General features: G+C 47.8%; 2 protein-coding genes across 2 annotated transcripts; one reads left to right on the top strand and one right to left on the bottom strand.

Moving 5' to 3' along the window:
- Window positions 1-1,610: 1,610 nt before the first annotated feature.
- Window positions 1,611-5,850, bottom strand: emilin3a (elastin microfibril interfacer 3a). Its single transcript, XM_030365059.1, has 4 exons — window positions 5,368-5,850; window positions 5,107-5,226; window positions 4,379-4,977; window positions 1,611-4,150 (listed from the first exon to the last, which is right to left on the bottom strand). Exons 1-4 carry the CDS (start codon window positions 5,517-5,519, stop codon window positions 2,187-2,189), a joined length of 2,835 nt encoding a protein of 944 aa, XP_030220919.1. The 5' UTR covers window positions 5,520-5,850; the 3' UTR covers window positions 1,611-2,186.
- A 3,645-nt stretch (window positions 5,851-9,495) lies between these two features.
- samd10a (sterile alpha motif domain containing 10a) lies at window positions 9,496-16,116 on the top strand. Its single transcript, XM_030365313.1, has 5 exons — window positions 9,496-10,058; window positions 12,477-12,658; window positions 14,612-14,780; window positions 15,273-15,413; window positions 15,743-16,116. Exons 1-5 carry the CDS (start codon window positions 10,046-10,048, stop codon window positions 15,763-15,765), a joined length of 528 nt encoding a protein of 175 aa, XP_030221173.1. The 5' UTR covers window positions 9,496-10,045; the 3' UTR covers window positions 15,766-16,116.
- Window positions 16,117-16,199: the final 83 nt, after the last annotated feature.

The raw sequence follows: 16,199 nt of genomic DNA, 5'->3' as shown, positions 1-16,199 counted from the left end.
ATGGATTTCTGTAAGGGTTCCAGAGGGAAGCCTCTTAAAGGAGGTGGTCTTTAGTAAAGGGCAAAAGTTAATCAGCTACGATTTAATGTGAAGCCCTGAAGGGTGATGTGTATGTGCAGTCTTAACGCTATGAAAGGAAGTTGCGTTAACAAGTTCTTAATGTGACTGCGTGGGATGTGTTTCCACACGGGATGTTGTGTGGCAGGAATCCATCCATCCTTCTTGAATTTCTGTTCCTCCTGGCCATAACTACCTGTCTTCCTCTTCAGAGTGAAGTAGAGACTTGAAGAAGTGTTTTCATATTTAATCCTCTTCTTTCGGTGGTCATGGGAACATGAGCTCAAGGTAAATGTCACTTCATGAATACATCCTCAGTGATATTATGTTATGTTTTGAGAATATTCTGTCCCAGTCGAAAATGGTGAATCCTTTTATGAACTCTTAGCTCTATACTTTTTTATAAAGTACAATGTCTAGTTGATAATATAGCTCATCGTGCTGTGATTGAAATGTTCCTTTCATTACAGATAGAAACAGGAGAGCCTTTTGCTTTTGATCGAATTTTTTGACGAATGCATCCTTAGATTGTTGCCTGTCGTTGATGCGCTCTATCTATCCAAGAACCAATTTCAATCCATAAATTAAATTCTCTTTCTCACAAACCGAATCCATCAGACACACCAAACGTCCTCAGAGTCCGTCCTGCCCTGAGGAGACCCTCAAGATGGATGTGTAGTAGTCTGGCTCAACCACATGAGGGGATGAGAGGAATACAAATAGAGGAATTAAACGTTAAAAAATAATTACAGTAGCCGGTAAAGCAAAGGGTAGTGGAGAGACGGAATATGAGCTAATGAAATGGGTGAATGTTATTTCCCTTAGAAAACCAATGTCATATGACTCTGAGGATTTGAGATGCAGTGTTCTGAAGGTTATACCATGTGATGGGTCCCTTGTGCTTTTATGTATATTCTGACATTATATATTAATAATAGATATTAATTTGTTGTTTTTTTCCTCTGATCTCATTGGCCCTGTTTTTAGTTACTATTTTCCTATTTGCCATGGAAACAAAAACATATGCATACGATTTGTGAGCTTTGTGAGCTCTGCAATTGTAATGCTTGTTTGTCTGATAGTGACATTAGGAAGTAGGAGATGAGGGCAGCTCTCAACGTACAGCAATACATCCTAGCCAGATGAACAGATGGACGACAGAAAGAGAGGAAGAGGAGGGCAGGTGAAGGAGAAGGAGAGGACGAGACCAATAGACAGAGGGTTGCTGCAATGGTATTTCTGTCCATCCATCATTACTTCCCTCTGACCTCAGTGGAGAGGCCAATTGTAACTGTCCTTTGGCAAGCGAGCCTTTGTCACGTAAAAAAAAGTCACTTGGGCTGACATTGTCTAGCGTTCTTTGCATGTCAATTGGCTCAGACACACCCAAACGTGAGTCCTCGTCACTCTGAAGTGACAACTCAAGTACTTCTCTAGTGCCATCTGGTGGTCTTAATTAGACATAACGATTCTTCAGGATAGAATAATAGCTCCTAATACGATTCTTAGATAATGAGCGTTTAACAAAACTGGATTCTGATATTTGTGTTTATTTAGAAACCAGTAGGTTATTAGATTTATTCGATTTCGAGCATTAGGATTCTTCTTTAATTCTATTTTTGTTTATTTTGCTTCAACAAAATGACAGATGCAAGTAGACAGGGCAGGCCCTATACAAGAAATGATACAGTATAAAAAACAAATTCTCTAGACAAATTCTACACACTTAAAAAATACAGAATACATACATGTAAACAATTTGTCTCACAAAACCCAGTCAAAAAAACAATCATCTCAATATTCCAAAAAATTGCAAAGTCATAATCAATGGTAATTCTCCAAGCCACCAAGGCTCCTGAAATGAGGCACATCATAGCAGCATCTTAGACGAATGGTAGTGTTGTGGAAATGAAACAACAAATACAGTTTACAGCATAATAACATTGTATATATCATACGGATATTAATATTCAAGGAATAAGAAAAATCTAACCATTGTGTGTCTCAGTGCTGGTTCCTCACCCGTATGTACAGTACAGAGCATCAAATAAAACGTCTATCCACATCCTGCAACCCTTTCTGTTATTTCTCTTTTGGACTCGTGAATGTGTGGCTGTGAAGCTCTCCGTCTAAATCAAGGTGAACGCGTCTCCCCTCGTCTGACCCGGGGCGGCGGGCGTCGGTGGCGTGGTCTCCGCCTTGGCGCTGCAGTTCCTCACCTCCCCCCGGAGGTCGGTCAGCTGCTGGGCGTGGCTGTAGAGGGTGCCGTTGAGCTGGGTGAACAGCCCCTCGGCCTGGCTCTCCAGCTCCTCCCGGATCCGCTCCAGGTCCTCCGCCACGTGGCTCAGCCCCTTGCACCGGTCCTCCACGCTGGCCACGCGGCCCTCCACCTGCGTCACCTCCTTCCTCACCCCCAGGGCGGTGCTGCGGCAGCCCTGCAGCTCCCCCGCCAGCCTCCGCCTCATCTCCGTCAGCTCCCCCTTCAGCCGGGTGAGCCGGCGCTCGCCGGACCCCAGCATGGAGGCCTGCCGCCCCACCAGCTGCACCACGCCCCTCATCTGCCCGGCCAGCCGCTCCTCCCGCTGGTGCCAGGTGCTGTTGGCGCGCTCCACCTGGTGCTCCACCGCCTCCACCGAGCCCCGCAGGACGGACAGTGTGCGGTTCACCGAGCGGATGTTGAACTTGAGGAAGGTGAGCTCGCCCTGAACGGAGGAGCCCCCCGCCGCCGCCGCCGCCGCCGCCGCCTCCGCCGCCTCCGCCTCCTGCTCCCTGAGGGCCAGCTGCCTCTGGAGGCCGTCCAGCGTGGCGTTGAGGCTGTCGAGGCGGTCCGCCTGGAGGTCCAACACCCCCTTCAAGACCTCCTCCTGGCGCGGGTCTACGGCGGTGGTCGTGGCCGCGTCTCCTTGGATGGCGGAGGAGCCGGGGGACGAGGCGCAGGACGAGCCGCAGCGAACCTCCAGGCTGCTCAGGTGCTTCTGGACGCGGTCCACGTCCGTCTCCAGCCTCCGCCGGAGGGACTCCAGCTCCGTCTCCAGGGTGGGCACGGCGTGGCCCTCCAGCAGGGCGGGGGCCGTGGCGTTGCCCAGCTCCTCCACGGCGTTCAGCAGCCGGCCCTCCAGAGCCTTCAGCTGCCCCGCCATCTTAGCCTCCAGCCTCTGCTCTACGTCACTGCCGAGCGCGCCACCGGCCCGCCCTGCCAGCTGCCCAGGTGTGGCCGTACCTGTCAGATTGAGCTTGGACTCCACGTACCCCAGCCTCCCCTCCAGCATGCCCTCGATGTGGTCCCTGTGGCCCCCCAGCTCCACCCTCAGGTGGCCCTGGGACCGGTTGAGTCCCGCCACGGACGTCTCCAGCTGCTGCATCCTGTCCACCAGCCCGGGCATCCCGCCACAGCAGCTGTCCGCCGCCTCCAGTCCGTGGACCTGAGTCTGCAGGTGGACCATCTCTCTCTTCAAAGTGCCGGCCCTGTCCTCCAGGCCCTGCTGCATCCGCTCCTGCTGCTCCCCGTGCTCCCGCTGGCACTGACGCCTCACCTCGCCGGCCTTCTCCTTGCAGCGGCCCTCTGCGCCCGTCACCCGCCCCTCCAACCCGTCCAGGATCTCAGCTCGGGCCGAGCTCAGCTTGACATCCACCAGGGTTTCTGCAGCCTTCCGGCCGTCTCCTACGAGGCCGCCGACAGAGCCGGACCGCCCCCCTGACAGCGTCTTCAGGGCCCCGTCGTGACTCAGCACCGTGGTCCTCAGCTCCAGAAGCTCGGCTGTTCTGGCCCGGAGGTCCGCCCTCAGCTCCTCCATCTTCCCGTTCAGGTCCCCGGCGACGGGGAACACGAGCCTGCCGTCCAGCCCGTCCAGCGCGGGGTCTCCGCCGGGGATGTCCCCGAACCCCACGGCGAGCGCCGGGGCCGACACGGGGCTGGGGCCGGCCGAGAGCAGGGCGGAGAGCATCCTGTTGGCGTCTTCCCTCAGGGAGGCGCGCAGACTGTCCTCCAGCCCGTTCACGGTCCCCCTCAGCGTCTCCAGACCCTGGCTCAGACGCCGGAGGTCGTCCTCCATCTGGTCCAGACGCTCACCCGCCTCGCCGTTCAGTCCTTGGCCTGAGAGGATGGAGGAGGGGGGGAACAGAAGGTTATTCTGAATTCTATGTGCATGGTAGTCTCTGTTTCTTTTTTAACCATCCACATTTCTGATACAATACATTTAATTGCAATGCATTCATATTTCCAATTCATATCAAGAATAAAGAAATATGAATACATGCATTTTAGATATTAGCTTAAAAGTTCCTTGTCATTCTTTGTCACATAATTGACCTTCTATCTTACCTTCAACCTCTAGGCCTTCATCAGTAGGAGCAGTTTGAACGGACACATGTTGTGCCGGTGCATGGCCGTGCTGGTCCTCATGTCCGAGTCCATGCCCGTGTTCAGGTCCATGTCCGGGTTCTGTTTCCGGCTGCGTCTCGTGCTCTGGCTCTGTCTCATGCTGGCCTTGATGAGGGCCCTGGTGGTCCGGCATGGCCCCGGGTCCCGAGGGGTATTCTTCAAAGGATGTCTCGGGGTAAGAGGGGGCCATCGGAGAGTCAAAGTGACGCATGGGGTACCCGCCAGGAGGGGGCCCGTTCAGCTGACCCCATGGGTTGGCCTTCATGGGGGGGCCCTTGAACATTGGGCCCTTGAACATGGGCCCCTTGACCATGGGGCCCTTGAATACGGGGCCTTTGTGCGGAGGGCCCTTGAACTGAGGTCCCTTAAACGTTTGGCCCTTGTACGACGGGCCGTTGAAGGGGGGCATCATGCGGACAGGGTGGTGATAAGCCGACTCCATGCAGCCGTAGCCGGAGAAGCCGGGACAGCAACGCCACTCGAGCTCCGTCACCGTCTTGTGAGCCACTTTGAAGATGGGTTTGTACATCAGACGATACCTGATGTTGTAGAATATCATCAGTAAGAGACAACTCTAAAGACCGTATTTCGTTAGAGAAGGAATATCTAAACAAAGCACTCGGTTCACTAAATACTATTATAAAACGCTCATTTGGTATGGCACTTACAGGAGAGCAGGACATTTCTTCCCCCAGGAACAGTTGTTGTACTCAGCCTTGACGTACGGGGCCGCCCCCTCTTGCATGGTGAAGGAAACAGTCTTCTCAACCACGTAGGCACAGTGGTTCCTTAACAGAAGAATGAAGAGAGAATGTGAGGAACATAGCAGTGCTCCCAGTGATGGCAGCTGTAAAAATGACTCTTTCAGCTGCGATCAAGGAATGATGGCTAAGGAGAGTGAGAGAGAGAAAAGGAGAGAGGAAACGTACTTGTGTCTGCTGGTGGGTTTCCCAGGGTCATGATGCTGAGCGTGTCCTGCCTGGTAATGGTTATACTGGGGTGGACTGTAGAACTTGGCTCCAACCAGTGAAGCAAAAAGAATCAGGGCCACACATGGAGAAAGGTGTCTCACGTGCTTCATGGTACAGCCACTTGTTGCAAGTAAAAACTTGAAAATCGAAAGGTCAGATTAAAAGATAGAGCAAAAATATTATTTTCCACTATAGCCAAGTTTGCAAAAATATAAACACAAACCCAAAAAGGATAGAAAAAGGAAAACGGCTTGATCCTGAAATGAATGAAAAAACTAAATAATAGAAACCAAATCCCTGCGGCACAACCTCGAGTCTCTGTGGTGCGTTCAGGAGTGCAGTTAAAACAGAGTGCCAACCTATAAATGGTGACCCTGAAGCAGGCCTGGGTGTGGTGGAATCTTCCGGAGGGACAACGGTCCACTGTGAGGTTTGGGGGGACGGCTAAAGCCACTAAAAGGGTCTTAATGGCCCAGCCCCTCCCCTCCTTACCCTGTCAGAGTCGCACCAAGGTGAGACTAAAGTGGGACTCAGGGAGAGGGCAGAGCCCCCCTTCTAAACACTACATTTCAATTTCTAACGTTATATAGAAATACATACGATAGCGTCACTTGTTTGACAGCCCACTCGTCCATGCAGCACAGAGCCTTCTGTGGACGAATGGTTTCTATGACAACTTTTCCTCCCTGACATCACGGCAAACGGAAAGAGAACTAAAATAGCTGGGTTCCTGAGGATGAGTGCTGCTCATTTCTCCTGAGCGTTTAGAAGTCTGATGAAACTTTTAAGTTAACTTATTAGTGCTGAGGGCTTATGAAGCCGTTGCTTGGCACTTACATTGTCACTTGAGATAGTCTCGCTACTGCAGCCGTAAGCAGCTTAATGGTCTCGTCTTGCTGTTCATATTTAATGTGGAGCTAAGCATTACACGTGTCTTTCCCCGGCCTGGTTACCATTGAGTTTGAACTCCTTGGATCAGGGAGGTCTAAGCCAAAACAAGGTTACGCAAGGCATATGATTTTTGCTTGGGTAAAATAAAAAGAAGCTAATAAAGAGAAGCTAATAAAGTTATTGTGTTTTCTGAGAGCCCGGGCTGTTGTGGTGTTACTGTTTCCAAGCTGCTTCGATATCCGTTGACACATCTTGGGTTCTTTGACTTCACACATACACACAGAGTCAACCTTTCACTAAAACTAGCAGCAAACCACCAGGACCCGGGACAAATAAACACAAATGCCCTGTGTTAGAAAAACACATGCAATCGAACGCACTTGTGTACACACACACACACACACACACACACACACACACACACACACCACACACACACACACACACATACATAAGGACACACACACACACACACACACACACACACACACACACACACACACGCACGCACACACACACACACACACACACACACACACACACACACACACACACACACACACACACACACAGGCAAAAAAAAACACACATGGAGCCTTGCCTCACAAAGCTGAAAAAATTACTCATACATAACAAAATGGTGTTTTATAGAATCAACTTTGAAAATGAATTAATGTGGCCACATAAAAGAATGTATTAAGACTCTATCCATTCATTTCCTCTTTGAGTTCTGCTCTGAAGTCATTTATTCTACAACCCTTTGTACCTTTGTCTTTATCATGCATTTTGTAACTCGCTTGCGGCTGTCATCTGGCAGTCATCTGGGGTCAAAATATTGACCCCAAAAATGCACCACAAGAATTTGTGGCCCAGTCTGTGGTGTGACTTTGTTCATAACACCCAATAGCTTTTTTGTGGTTTTCTTTAAGTGTTTTACTTTTCGCAAGCACAACTATTCATGCCAGAACTCAAGATTTAATTTACTACCAAGTCTGTGTTAGCCCAGTTTCTACTTCCACAGGGAGAACATTGTGTACATTATTTCAGAAGGATCTGCTGATTGGCTGTTGTTAACAGCTCATTTCCTGCTTCCTGTTTGTACCAGGACCCACCTTTTTTCACCTGCATACTCCCTTATTCTATTGAAACTACCACAAAAGTGTGTGTGTGTGAACAGTGTTCAGGGTAGGTGTGTGCGTGTGTATGCATGTGTCTGGGAGGGGACTCATTCATATTTTCCCAGCAGCATACTTGTATTATGTATTCCCCACAGCTTTAAAATGTCAAAGGTGTGTCAACAAAACTCTCCATTATAGGATTGGAAACATTGCAGACCACATAGGAGCTGCGGCCGGCCTTGGCCCTGGACAACAATCGCGCCATTATTCTGAAAGGGACCGGCCACCCCACCCAAAGTGGTCACCGATGACATCACAATGTCACAGCTGTTCAGCCTCCACACACCTGCCAATCAAAGGCCTGCATCACCCTTCAACCGTTCCTAAAGCCCATTCACCAGCCCCATTAGAGAGAGTAGAGGCTCCAATGGCACAGGGAAAAGAAAATAGTTTTAGAAAGAAGACGGTAAACAAGGTGGAAACATGATTGTTGTTGTGTATGTTTGGCTTATGTGTGATCAGACTAGCATGGGCATTTACACCCCTTCTTTATAACCTTAGTTTGGCAGTCTGTACACCCAGGCCGTATAGGAAATGTCACATTATTTGACCATGTTTATTTCTAACGCCTTGGTTCCACATTCTGAGTCTTCGTGCTAATGTTTTGAAGTGGCTTTTCTCTTTACTCTAATGTCGGATTCTAAACCAGTGCCGCTCTGGCATTGACAATGATTTTCTCACACGCCATGCTGTTTTGACTAGTTTAAAGTAGTGAAAGGATACCATTGTAGGTATTCCTTGAAGGTCAACACATTTGTAGAATTTCACTTAAGCCCTTAAACTCCACCTCTCCTGAAAGCCAAGGTGGAGGAATCTCCAAACACGTAGTGTGTACCATTAGCCTTCTCTGAACCGTTCTGTCTGACTGCATTCTGGAGAGAGAAAGGTCAAACGATGAACTTAACGTAACAAAAGTTGTGTTAGAGTGTCAACTTTAATACTGTATAGGCCTATTAGGATGAGGAATGGGGGACTTAATACTTCTAGTATGTTATTCAGCTCTGTGCTTCACTGGCCGGCATCCATTTGTGTATATTGATCTTCAAGTGAAGAAACAAACAAGACTAATTGGTCTCGTGCTCCACTAACCTCATCTCTTTTTGCTGAATTGAAGTCATGTAAAGAGGATTTGATAGGCATCTGTGCACAACATTTTCATAAAACACTCTGGTATGTGTTGGCGGAACTGTTTTGTATGTTTACTTAGGGCCATCGTGGCTAATTATAATCTGGAGGAAATAGTCGTTTGACAAAACAAATGTTACGGGCAAACCTCATCTGTTGGCCAAACAAAAGTGCTGAGTCTGTCTGGCACACTTCACATTTGCTGAGCAGGTTTGGTTTGTTTGTGCTAGTGGTTCAGTGCACACATTGGAAGACTTAGACGCTTTTGGGAGGTTTCACTGAATCATGAAATTTATTACTGTAATTAAAAATGTGTAAATATACATTTTAAAATTCCGACCATTTTAATGAAATGCTGGTGAGATTGCCACCTTGTGGTCGTTTGTAATGTTGTGGTGCACATCACAGCGTTATCTGAAGGAAGGCGCTTGGCCTGTTTTGATAGAAGATGATTCTGTGAAAGAACTGCATCCTACAATCTCGCATATGCAAGATGCTTTTGAGTACATGTTCATCATAAATATATAAAGCACACTGTGTGTATGTGTGCGTACGTGCGTGTGTGTCTGTGTGTGTAGGGGGGGGGTTATTCCTCAGTGAAACGTTGACACATTGACAGCTGCTCAGGGTTCATCTGGGTTATTAATCTTTAAGGCACTCTTCTCTCCTGTGAAAAACATTAATATACTGAGTCATATGTTCATCTGTTCGTTATTGGGCCACACAGTTGTTCTATATCCCATGGTCGATAATGCCTGAGCGTGACACACATCACGTAAAACCTTTTGCGATGAGAACCTTGCTTTAAATTTTGTTTGGTTTAATGGGTCAGAGTGCATGGTGCACTCTGACATAATCCGTCTAATGTCCTGCCAATGCAGTCACCAAACCCTACAAAGAGGGTCCATCATACTTGCCTTTTGCCCGTGGACATACACAGAGCGTCCTTTATCAAGTCACGGGTAAGAGGAACTCCTTATTGTGGAAGTAGGCTGCTCTATTCTCCCTGGCAGAGGCTTTTCATTAGGCTGTCTCCAGCCTCCACTGGCTGCTTTAATTACAGGCTGCAGGCTGTGGAGGCTCAGAGAAAGAGCCGCGTTTGGGATTCTCACGGCATTAAAAAAAAAAACACGCACTTGCGTAGTAAGACTGTACTCGCAAAACCAGCTTTTGGACATTCTTCGCTATTTTAAACAACTTGGTAGCAAGGAGTGTCGGTTGATTATATCATTTGCATCTTGGACGTCGAGCCGCAGGAATGTGGCGTCTCTGACTGAAGCCCGTCCGAATCGTCAGCGGTGGATGACAACAAAGTTGGTCGCATGGGTTTATAGCACGAAAAACGTTGTTGAGAACGAAGGAAAAGCTGCGAGTCGGGGTTAACGTGACGATGGGCTTGGTTTGAAGAGCGACGGCGGCTAAACCAGGACACAAAGTGCGCCATGGCGGTGGACGGTAAGAGATCGTGTTTGTTAAAAACTGCATTTTGCAATGATGTAGCGTGTATGTTACATTGTGCACATTAAGTTTGTGTTCCGCTTCCGAATTAGTTAGTTCTGGTGGTTTTCATCAGATTGCCCTTAAGTAAGATTCAGCAAGGCATCAGCAGAGCAGTGTTGTGTGTGTGTGTGTGTGTGTGTGTGTGTGTGTGTGTGTGTGTGTGTGTGTGTGTGTGTGTGTGTGTGTGTGTGTGTGTGTGTGTGTGTGTGTGTGTGTGTGTGTGTCTTCGTGTTTGGGACAGTTGCTGTATTTACTCGCGTGGCCGGTGTGACAGTGTCGTGTGAGTGGTCTGGCTCTGGTCCCACACACGGAGAGATCGTGGTCTTAGGACCGGCTGGGTGCTGAAAGGGACAGCGCCCTGGACTGCAGGGCACAAGCGTCCTAGGGCTAGTTTGGGAGATCGGTTGAGACCCCCCCCCCCCCCCCCCTTCAGAGGATCTCTTTAACCTCCATTTTTAAATAACATTCCGAAATGTGATATATAATATCGTTTAATATAACTGAAGATCTACGATGAAACTCAACTCCCATAAAACTGATATTTGACCGACCCGGGAAGAATTTATGGATATTTGGATATTTTTGTTGTTGCAGGACGTCGACTATTACTGTAAAGAACATTTAACCGACAATGCGTGATTAGGGTTCAGTAATAGTTCAGAGGACTCAGCATGTGAGGAGGAGATGAGGCTCCTATTGCTGGATGACACCCACCACAGTGAACACTGTGGACGTGGAGCCTTCATAAACAAGAGATGGAGGAGATTGTATTGAAAACACATTCTGATCAACTGCTGCCAGTTTATTTAGTGTTTGCACTATTCCCTCTCTCTGTGCCGTGTTTGGCAAGGGGTCTGAAATAAAGCAGTGTTGAGTGATGCAAAGGAAGAGCCCAGCGGAACACTAAAGACGCTCTTTCATCTCTGCATCCTGTTCCCGCGCTGCTATTTCCTCTCATTATTCGAATAAAATGCGTTGACTCTGATTTGAGATTCAAATGAACAATGCGTACATTTACATATGTGCGCACACAAACACGCACAAGCTCATACGATCACACACGCATGCACACAAACACACCCACCCACACACACACGCACACGCACACACACACACACACACACACACACACGCACGCACGCACGCACGCACGCACACGCACACACAGATAAGCGCACATAAACTTGCCTCAAACGGCAAGTAAAAATCCTCCACAATCTGGTTCATGAATCAGTAATGGTCCCAGGGCTTCCCGTCAGGTCTTGTATAGTAGCGTGTGTTTACTCTCTCTCCTCGCCTTCTTTCATGACTCTGCTTGGCAGCCACCTGCTGATGGGCGTGTTCGGAGCCTGGGCCACAGCAGGTCTCCTCGTGATGATGAGCAAACAACTCGCCTATCATCAGCGTCTGTCAGCGTATCGTAGAGCGTGAACTACTGGAAGACGCCTGTGTGGTTGTTCTCTGTTTAGTGGTTCTCTGTGTAGTGGTTTTCTATGTATTGATTCTTTGTGTAGTGGTTCTCTGTGTATTGATTCTCTGTGTAGTGGATCTCTGTGTAGTGGTTCTCAGAAGGCCTGTGTAGTGGTTCTCTGTGCAGTGGTTCTCTGTGAAGTGGTTCTCTGTGTAGTTGTTCTCTGTGCAGTGGTTCCCTGTGTAGTTGTTCTCTGTGCAGTTCTTCTCTTTGTAGTTCTTCTCTGTGTTCTCTGTGTAGTTGTTCTAGTGGTTCTCTGTGTAGTGGTTCTCTGTGCAGTGGTTCTCTGTGTAGTGGTTCTCTGTGTAGTGGTTATCTGTGTAGTGGTTCTCTGTGTAGTGGTTCTCTGTGTAGTTGTTCTCTGTGCAGTGGTTCCCTGTGTAGTTGTTCTCTGTGCAGTTCTTCTCTTTGTAGTTCTTCTCTGTGTTCTCTGTGTAGTTGTTCTAGTGGTTCTCTGTGTAGTGGTTCTCTGTGTAGTTGATCATTGTGTGGCGGTTCTCTGAATAGTTGTTCTCCGAGTAGTCACACACTGGTTTCTTTTTACGAGCCTGTCGGTAAAGAGATACCTCACAGGAATGAACTCATCCGTCACTGACATAATGTCTACTGTTTCACATCTGACCTGCCCGCAGTCCCGCACACACTGCGACTGCCGAGGGCTATCCGGCAGAAGCCTTCTGTCATCCACGCATGTCCTGAGCTACGGTTGCACTACAAACCCAGACAACTCAGGCTATCACTTTTGTCGCTGTCTGAATAGTTTGATGTAACCATTAAGTAAAGTCCACTTATGTCCACCTTCCCATCGCTAGCTGCTCCACACTGTGTCACACTATTGTTGCTTCCTTTAACGCACCTTTAAAAGGACGACATGCAAAGCGTTCTCTCTCTGCGTCCCACAGCCGCGTCCAGCTTCAGTTTCTGCCGGCCGGCGGTGGAATACCGGGGCATCCCAGAGGACTTCAAGCGGCAGCTGAGCCGGCGGACCGGCGGGAACCTCACCTGGCACGACGGGCGGGGCCAGAAGAGCGCGGGCGGGAGGACGGTGAAGCTGCTGCAGCAGCCCGGCACCGGGGCCTCCCAGGTACACGACACCTGTGGCTCACACCTGGGGCCCGGTCCCCCGCTCGGCCGAACGGCACTCCTGTAGGGATCACTGCTGCCAGTAGACTTATCAAGAGAAGGCCAGGGCCTCATTGGGATGGAAAGGGTTGTGATGCCATTGAAAGGTTGCAGAGTATCATCATATCGTTTGTAGCTGATAACCATCATTGTTTTTCAGCAGAGTTTGTGTTATGGTTTGTATAGATCAATCATGATTTACAGAGGGACACAAAATAGTTTCTGTTCCTTTAAACTACAGATAGACTATAGTCTAGCTATTGAATATATATAGATAATATATCTAAAGATAACTAGATAATTCATGGTAATTATGGACTTCATCTGTTTTGCTATACATATCGGGATCCATATTTTAATTATGGATTTGAATAATAGATAACGTACAGCTCAAAATATAATATGATTATATGAAGTGTCTTTTCTTCTCCCTTTCAACTATCCATGGAAGGAGGTCTCTCCCAGCGGGTTGCTGAGCTCCCCTTTAGCCTGGCTTAAAAATAGAAGTCATGCTCTGGCATTCTCTGTACACCCGACCCAGTCCTATCTGTTGCATAGGACTCTCAATTAAAACACTCTCAGTGATACTCAGTGAAATGGGTCTGTTCTACAAACTTATAAAATAAACATTTTATAAGTTGTGTCTCACCCCTTCGTGTGAGACATGATAGCCTTCAGGCCCACCGCTCAACCAGGACTATGTCTATACCACTTTAAAACCCCTGTGCGGTGTGAATAGTGTTAGCCATTCCTTTTGTTTTCAATTTGTAAAAGGCTGTGTTTTGTTTTTTAAACGGGCCTAAGAAGCTAGGAATGTGGACCTGGCTAGCAGAGATAACAAGAGACATGCCCTAAGCCTGGTCTGTTCTCTCCATCCTCTTTGATGTATTCAGCCTGCTCCATAGTTTGTCTTGCTTTAGAAGCAGAGAACGCTTGTGTTACTAAATGTTGAATGAAAGTCATTTGCTGGATGTAAAAATTTTCGTGGGCATTTGACTTCAGTGGAGTACAATATATTCAGAAGTGAATCCTCAGCTTCTGAAGCTTTGATGAGCAGTGCAACTTAAGGTAAACGTGAAGGCAAAAGCCTTTGCAGAATGTTTATAATTTTCCTCCTGCCGTAATTTACCCTCGGTTTGATTTGAATAATCACAATCACAGCATCTTTCCTCACTAAAACAAGAGCTGCACCCAAGCAGCTTGCATTGAATACATCCCAAACCCGAAGTTAAATGAGAATACCTTGCTCACTGTACACCATGTAATGTAATCCATTTGCTTTGAACTTTGTGTGCGTGCGTGTGTGTGTGTGTGCGTGTGCGGGTGCATGTGTGCATGCGTGTTTGCCATTGTCACTCACTAAGTTATGAATACTGTCTGTATGGAATTTCAAAAAGTGAATGAATGATCAAAGCTGTTATGAATCTTTCCACATTCTGTATATTCGAGAGGGAATCTTGTAGCCATCTTAAATGTTGGATTTCTTGAGAACATTCAAAAACTTGAACTAGAAGTTCAAAGTATTGACTGTATTTTTTGTTCAAGATATCCATAGTGAATGATCCATTTGCCTTTGTCCATCTGTGTCCATCTAAGTTTGTTTGTGTGTCTTTGTTTTTCAGTGACCGTTTATCGAATGTTTTGTGTTTACTCTAGTGAGTCCACATCTGTATTTGTTTATGTTTCCCCCGTGTTACTTTGCTACAAAGACCATAACACCAAGCCCACATTCCAGTACAAACACATGCTTGGCACCCAACAAAGGTCAGAAGCTACAGTGGTTTCAGCTGTGTATAAATCCTCTGATGTGCTCAAGGCTTACTTACTCTTTTCATACCACATGCGCACTGCTTCTCCCCTCTTTCTTGCATTTCATTTTGACTGCATGTCTGTCTGTGTGTCTATCTCTTCACAGTCTAATTCCACCGACAACTATGGGATCTACCACACCAGCCCCACTCAGCCCAGCCTCATCCGGCCTGTGGTGCTGTGGTCCCAGCAAGATGTCTGCCGATGGCTGAAGAAACACTGTCCACACAACTACCTGACCTATGTAGAGGTCTTCTCGCAACATGCCATCACAGGTCAGTACAACATCCAAAGTGTCCCCCGTTTAAAGGTTTTCCTTTGGTGATGAAGTATAGCTCTGCTATACTGATATAAAGATGCATATGCATACGCATCTCCAGGAGGGGCTGGGGTTTAGTTGGAAGCAGCATGGTAGCAGTAGCAGCTCGACCGGAATAGAAGGGATCAAAGATTTTTAATTGTGAAGCACTCTGCTCCCATTGGCCGCCCGCCGCTTTCTGCCGAGCAGCAGAAGTCCCGGCCCGCGGGACATCGCACCGCTGGATGAATGAGGTCATTTAACTGTCAAAGAAGCGGCTGTGATTAGCGCAGCTGCTATATCCATTGGCTGCAGTGATGATGCGGCGGGTAGGTGTGCGGTTCCGCGGCCCAGATGTGCTTCACTTTGATCCACATTCTCAAAACGTGGCGTGGCGTTGTCTCCGTCTGAGGCGTTGCGTGGCAGTCGGACGACCCTTCCCCTGACCTGTTGGTTGCTGTGCTCCCAGGCCGCGCGCTGCTGCGCCTCAACGGGGAGAAGCTGCAGCGCATGGGCCTGGTCCAGGAGACCCTCCGACAGGAGCTGCTGCAGCAGGTGCTGCAGCTGCAGGTGCAGGAAGAGGGCCGCAACCTGCAGCTCCTCAGCAGAGGTGAGGGGGGGGGGACGGGGGGACGGGGGGGCAGGGGGGCAGGGGGGGCTAGTGGGAGAATACTGAGTGTGTGTGAGCTCTTGTATGAGAGTGATGGTTGTTACGGTGCGTTTTTGATCATGTGTGTGTGTGTGGGGGTGTGGGGGTGTGTGGGGGTGTGGGGGTGTGTGTGTGTGGGATGGGGGGGGGGGGGGGGGGGGTGTGGGTATGGGTGTGAGTATGATCTAGAGAAAAATTAAAAAAAACGAAGAAAAGAGAGACCTTTTTGTTTTATTAGTTGCATTACTTGCAACTGTTAATTATAAATATATATTTCATTCTCTCCTTAGGTTCGTTTGGAAACAAACCATAACCAGATCTACTTAAAGGATGAGATGAATCATGTGGACGTGTGCACACATCTGTGCATTTCATAGAGCAAGAAAGAGAAACATGTCAATTATGGACTAACTTCAATGGGATTCCAATTTCTAACTAGGTCAAAATATTTATATGACCGATATAGTGGGAAATAGAGATGTTTTGAATTTGCAATTCACTGATCTACTGTTAGTGTTGTGACTATAACAAAATACATTTTTGGTACATTATCATATTGCTCTTTGATGAATAAAATATCAATTTCTGGTGTCTTTGTCTCTTTCCGTGTCACAGAGACATTTTTTCAACTTGTGCTTGCTTAATAAAAATGAACTTTGAATAATATCGTAAAATGTGGAATGTTTATTTTTTTCGGGGCTGATCTATGTGTAAACAGCATTTACAGAATGATCCCCAACCATACAA

Source organism: Gadus morhua, chromosome 1 (genome assembly GCF_902167405.1).
Source record: "Gadus morhua chromosome 1, gadMor3.0, whole genome shotgun sequence".
NCBI classification, from domain to species: domain Eukaryota; kingdom Metazoa; phylum Chordata; class Actinopteri; order Gadiformes; family Gadidae; genus Gadus; species Gadus morhua.
This window is presented reverse-complemented; position numbering and strand designations above follow the sequence as displayed.

Bases quoted from the DNA above. Each gene is read 5' to 3' on its own strand.
- emilin3a (XM_030365059.1), bottom strand. From the start codon at position 5,519: ATGAAGCACGTGAGACACCTTTCTCCATGTGTGGCCCTGATTCTTTTT. The intron at 4,978-5,106 runs GTAAGTGCCATA...CTACAACATCAG, and splicing joins AAGAAATGTCCTGCTCTCCT to GTATCGTCTGATGTACAAAC. The intron at 4,151-4,378 runs GTAAGATAGAAG...CCATCCTCTCAG, and splicing joins TGAAGGCCTAGAGGTTGAAG to GCCAAGGACTGAACGGCGAG.
- samd10a (XM_030365313.1), top strand. The intron at 12,659-14,611 runs GTACACGACACC...ATCTCTTCACAG, and splicing joins CCGGCACCGGGGCCTCCCAG to TCTAATTCCACCGACAACTA. The intron at 15,414-15,742 runs GTGAGGGGGGGG...TTCTCTCCTTAG, and splicing joins CCTGCAGCTCCTCAGCAGAG to GTTCGTTTGGAAACAAACCA.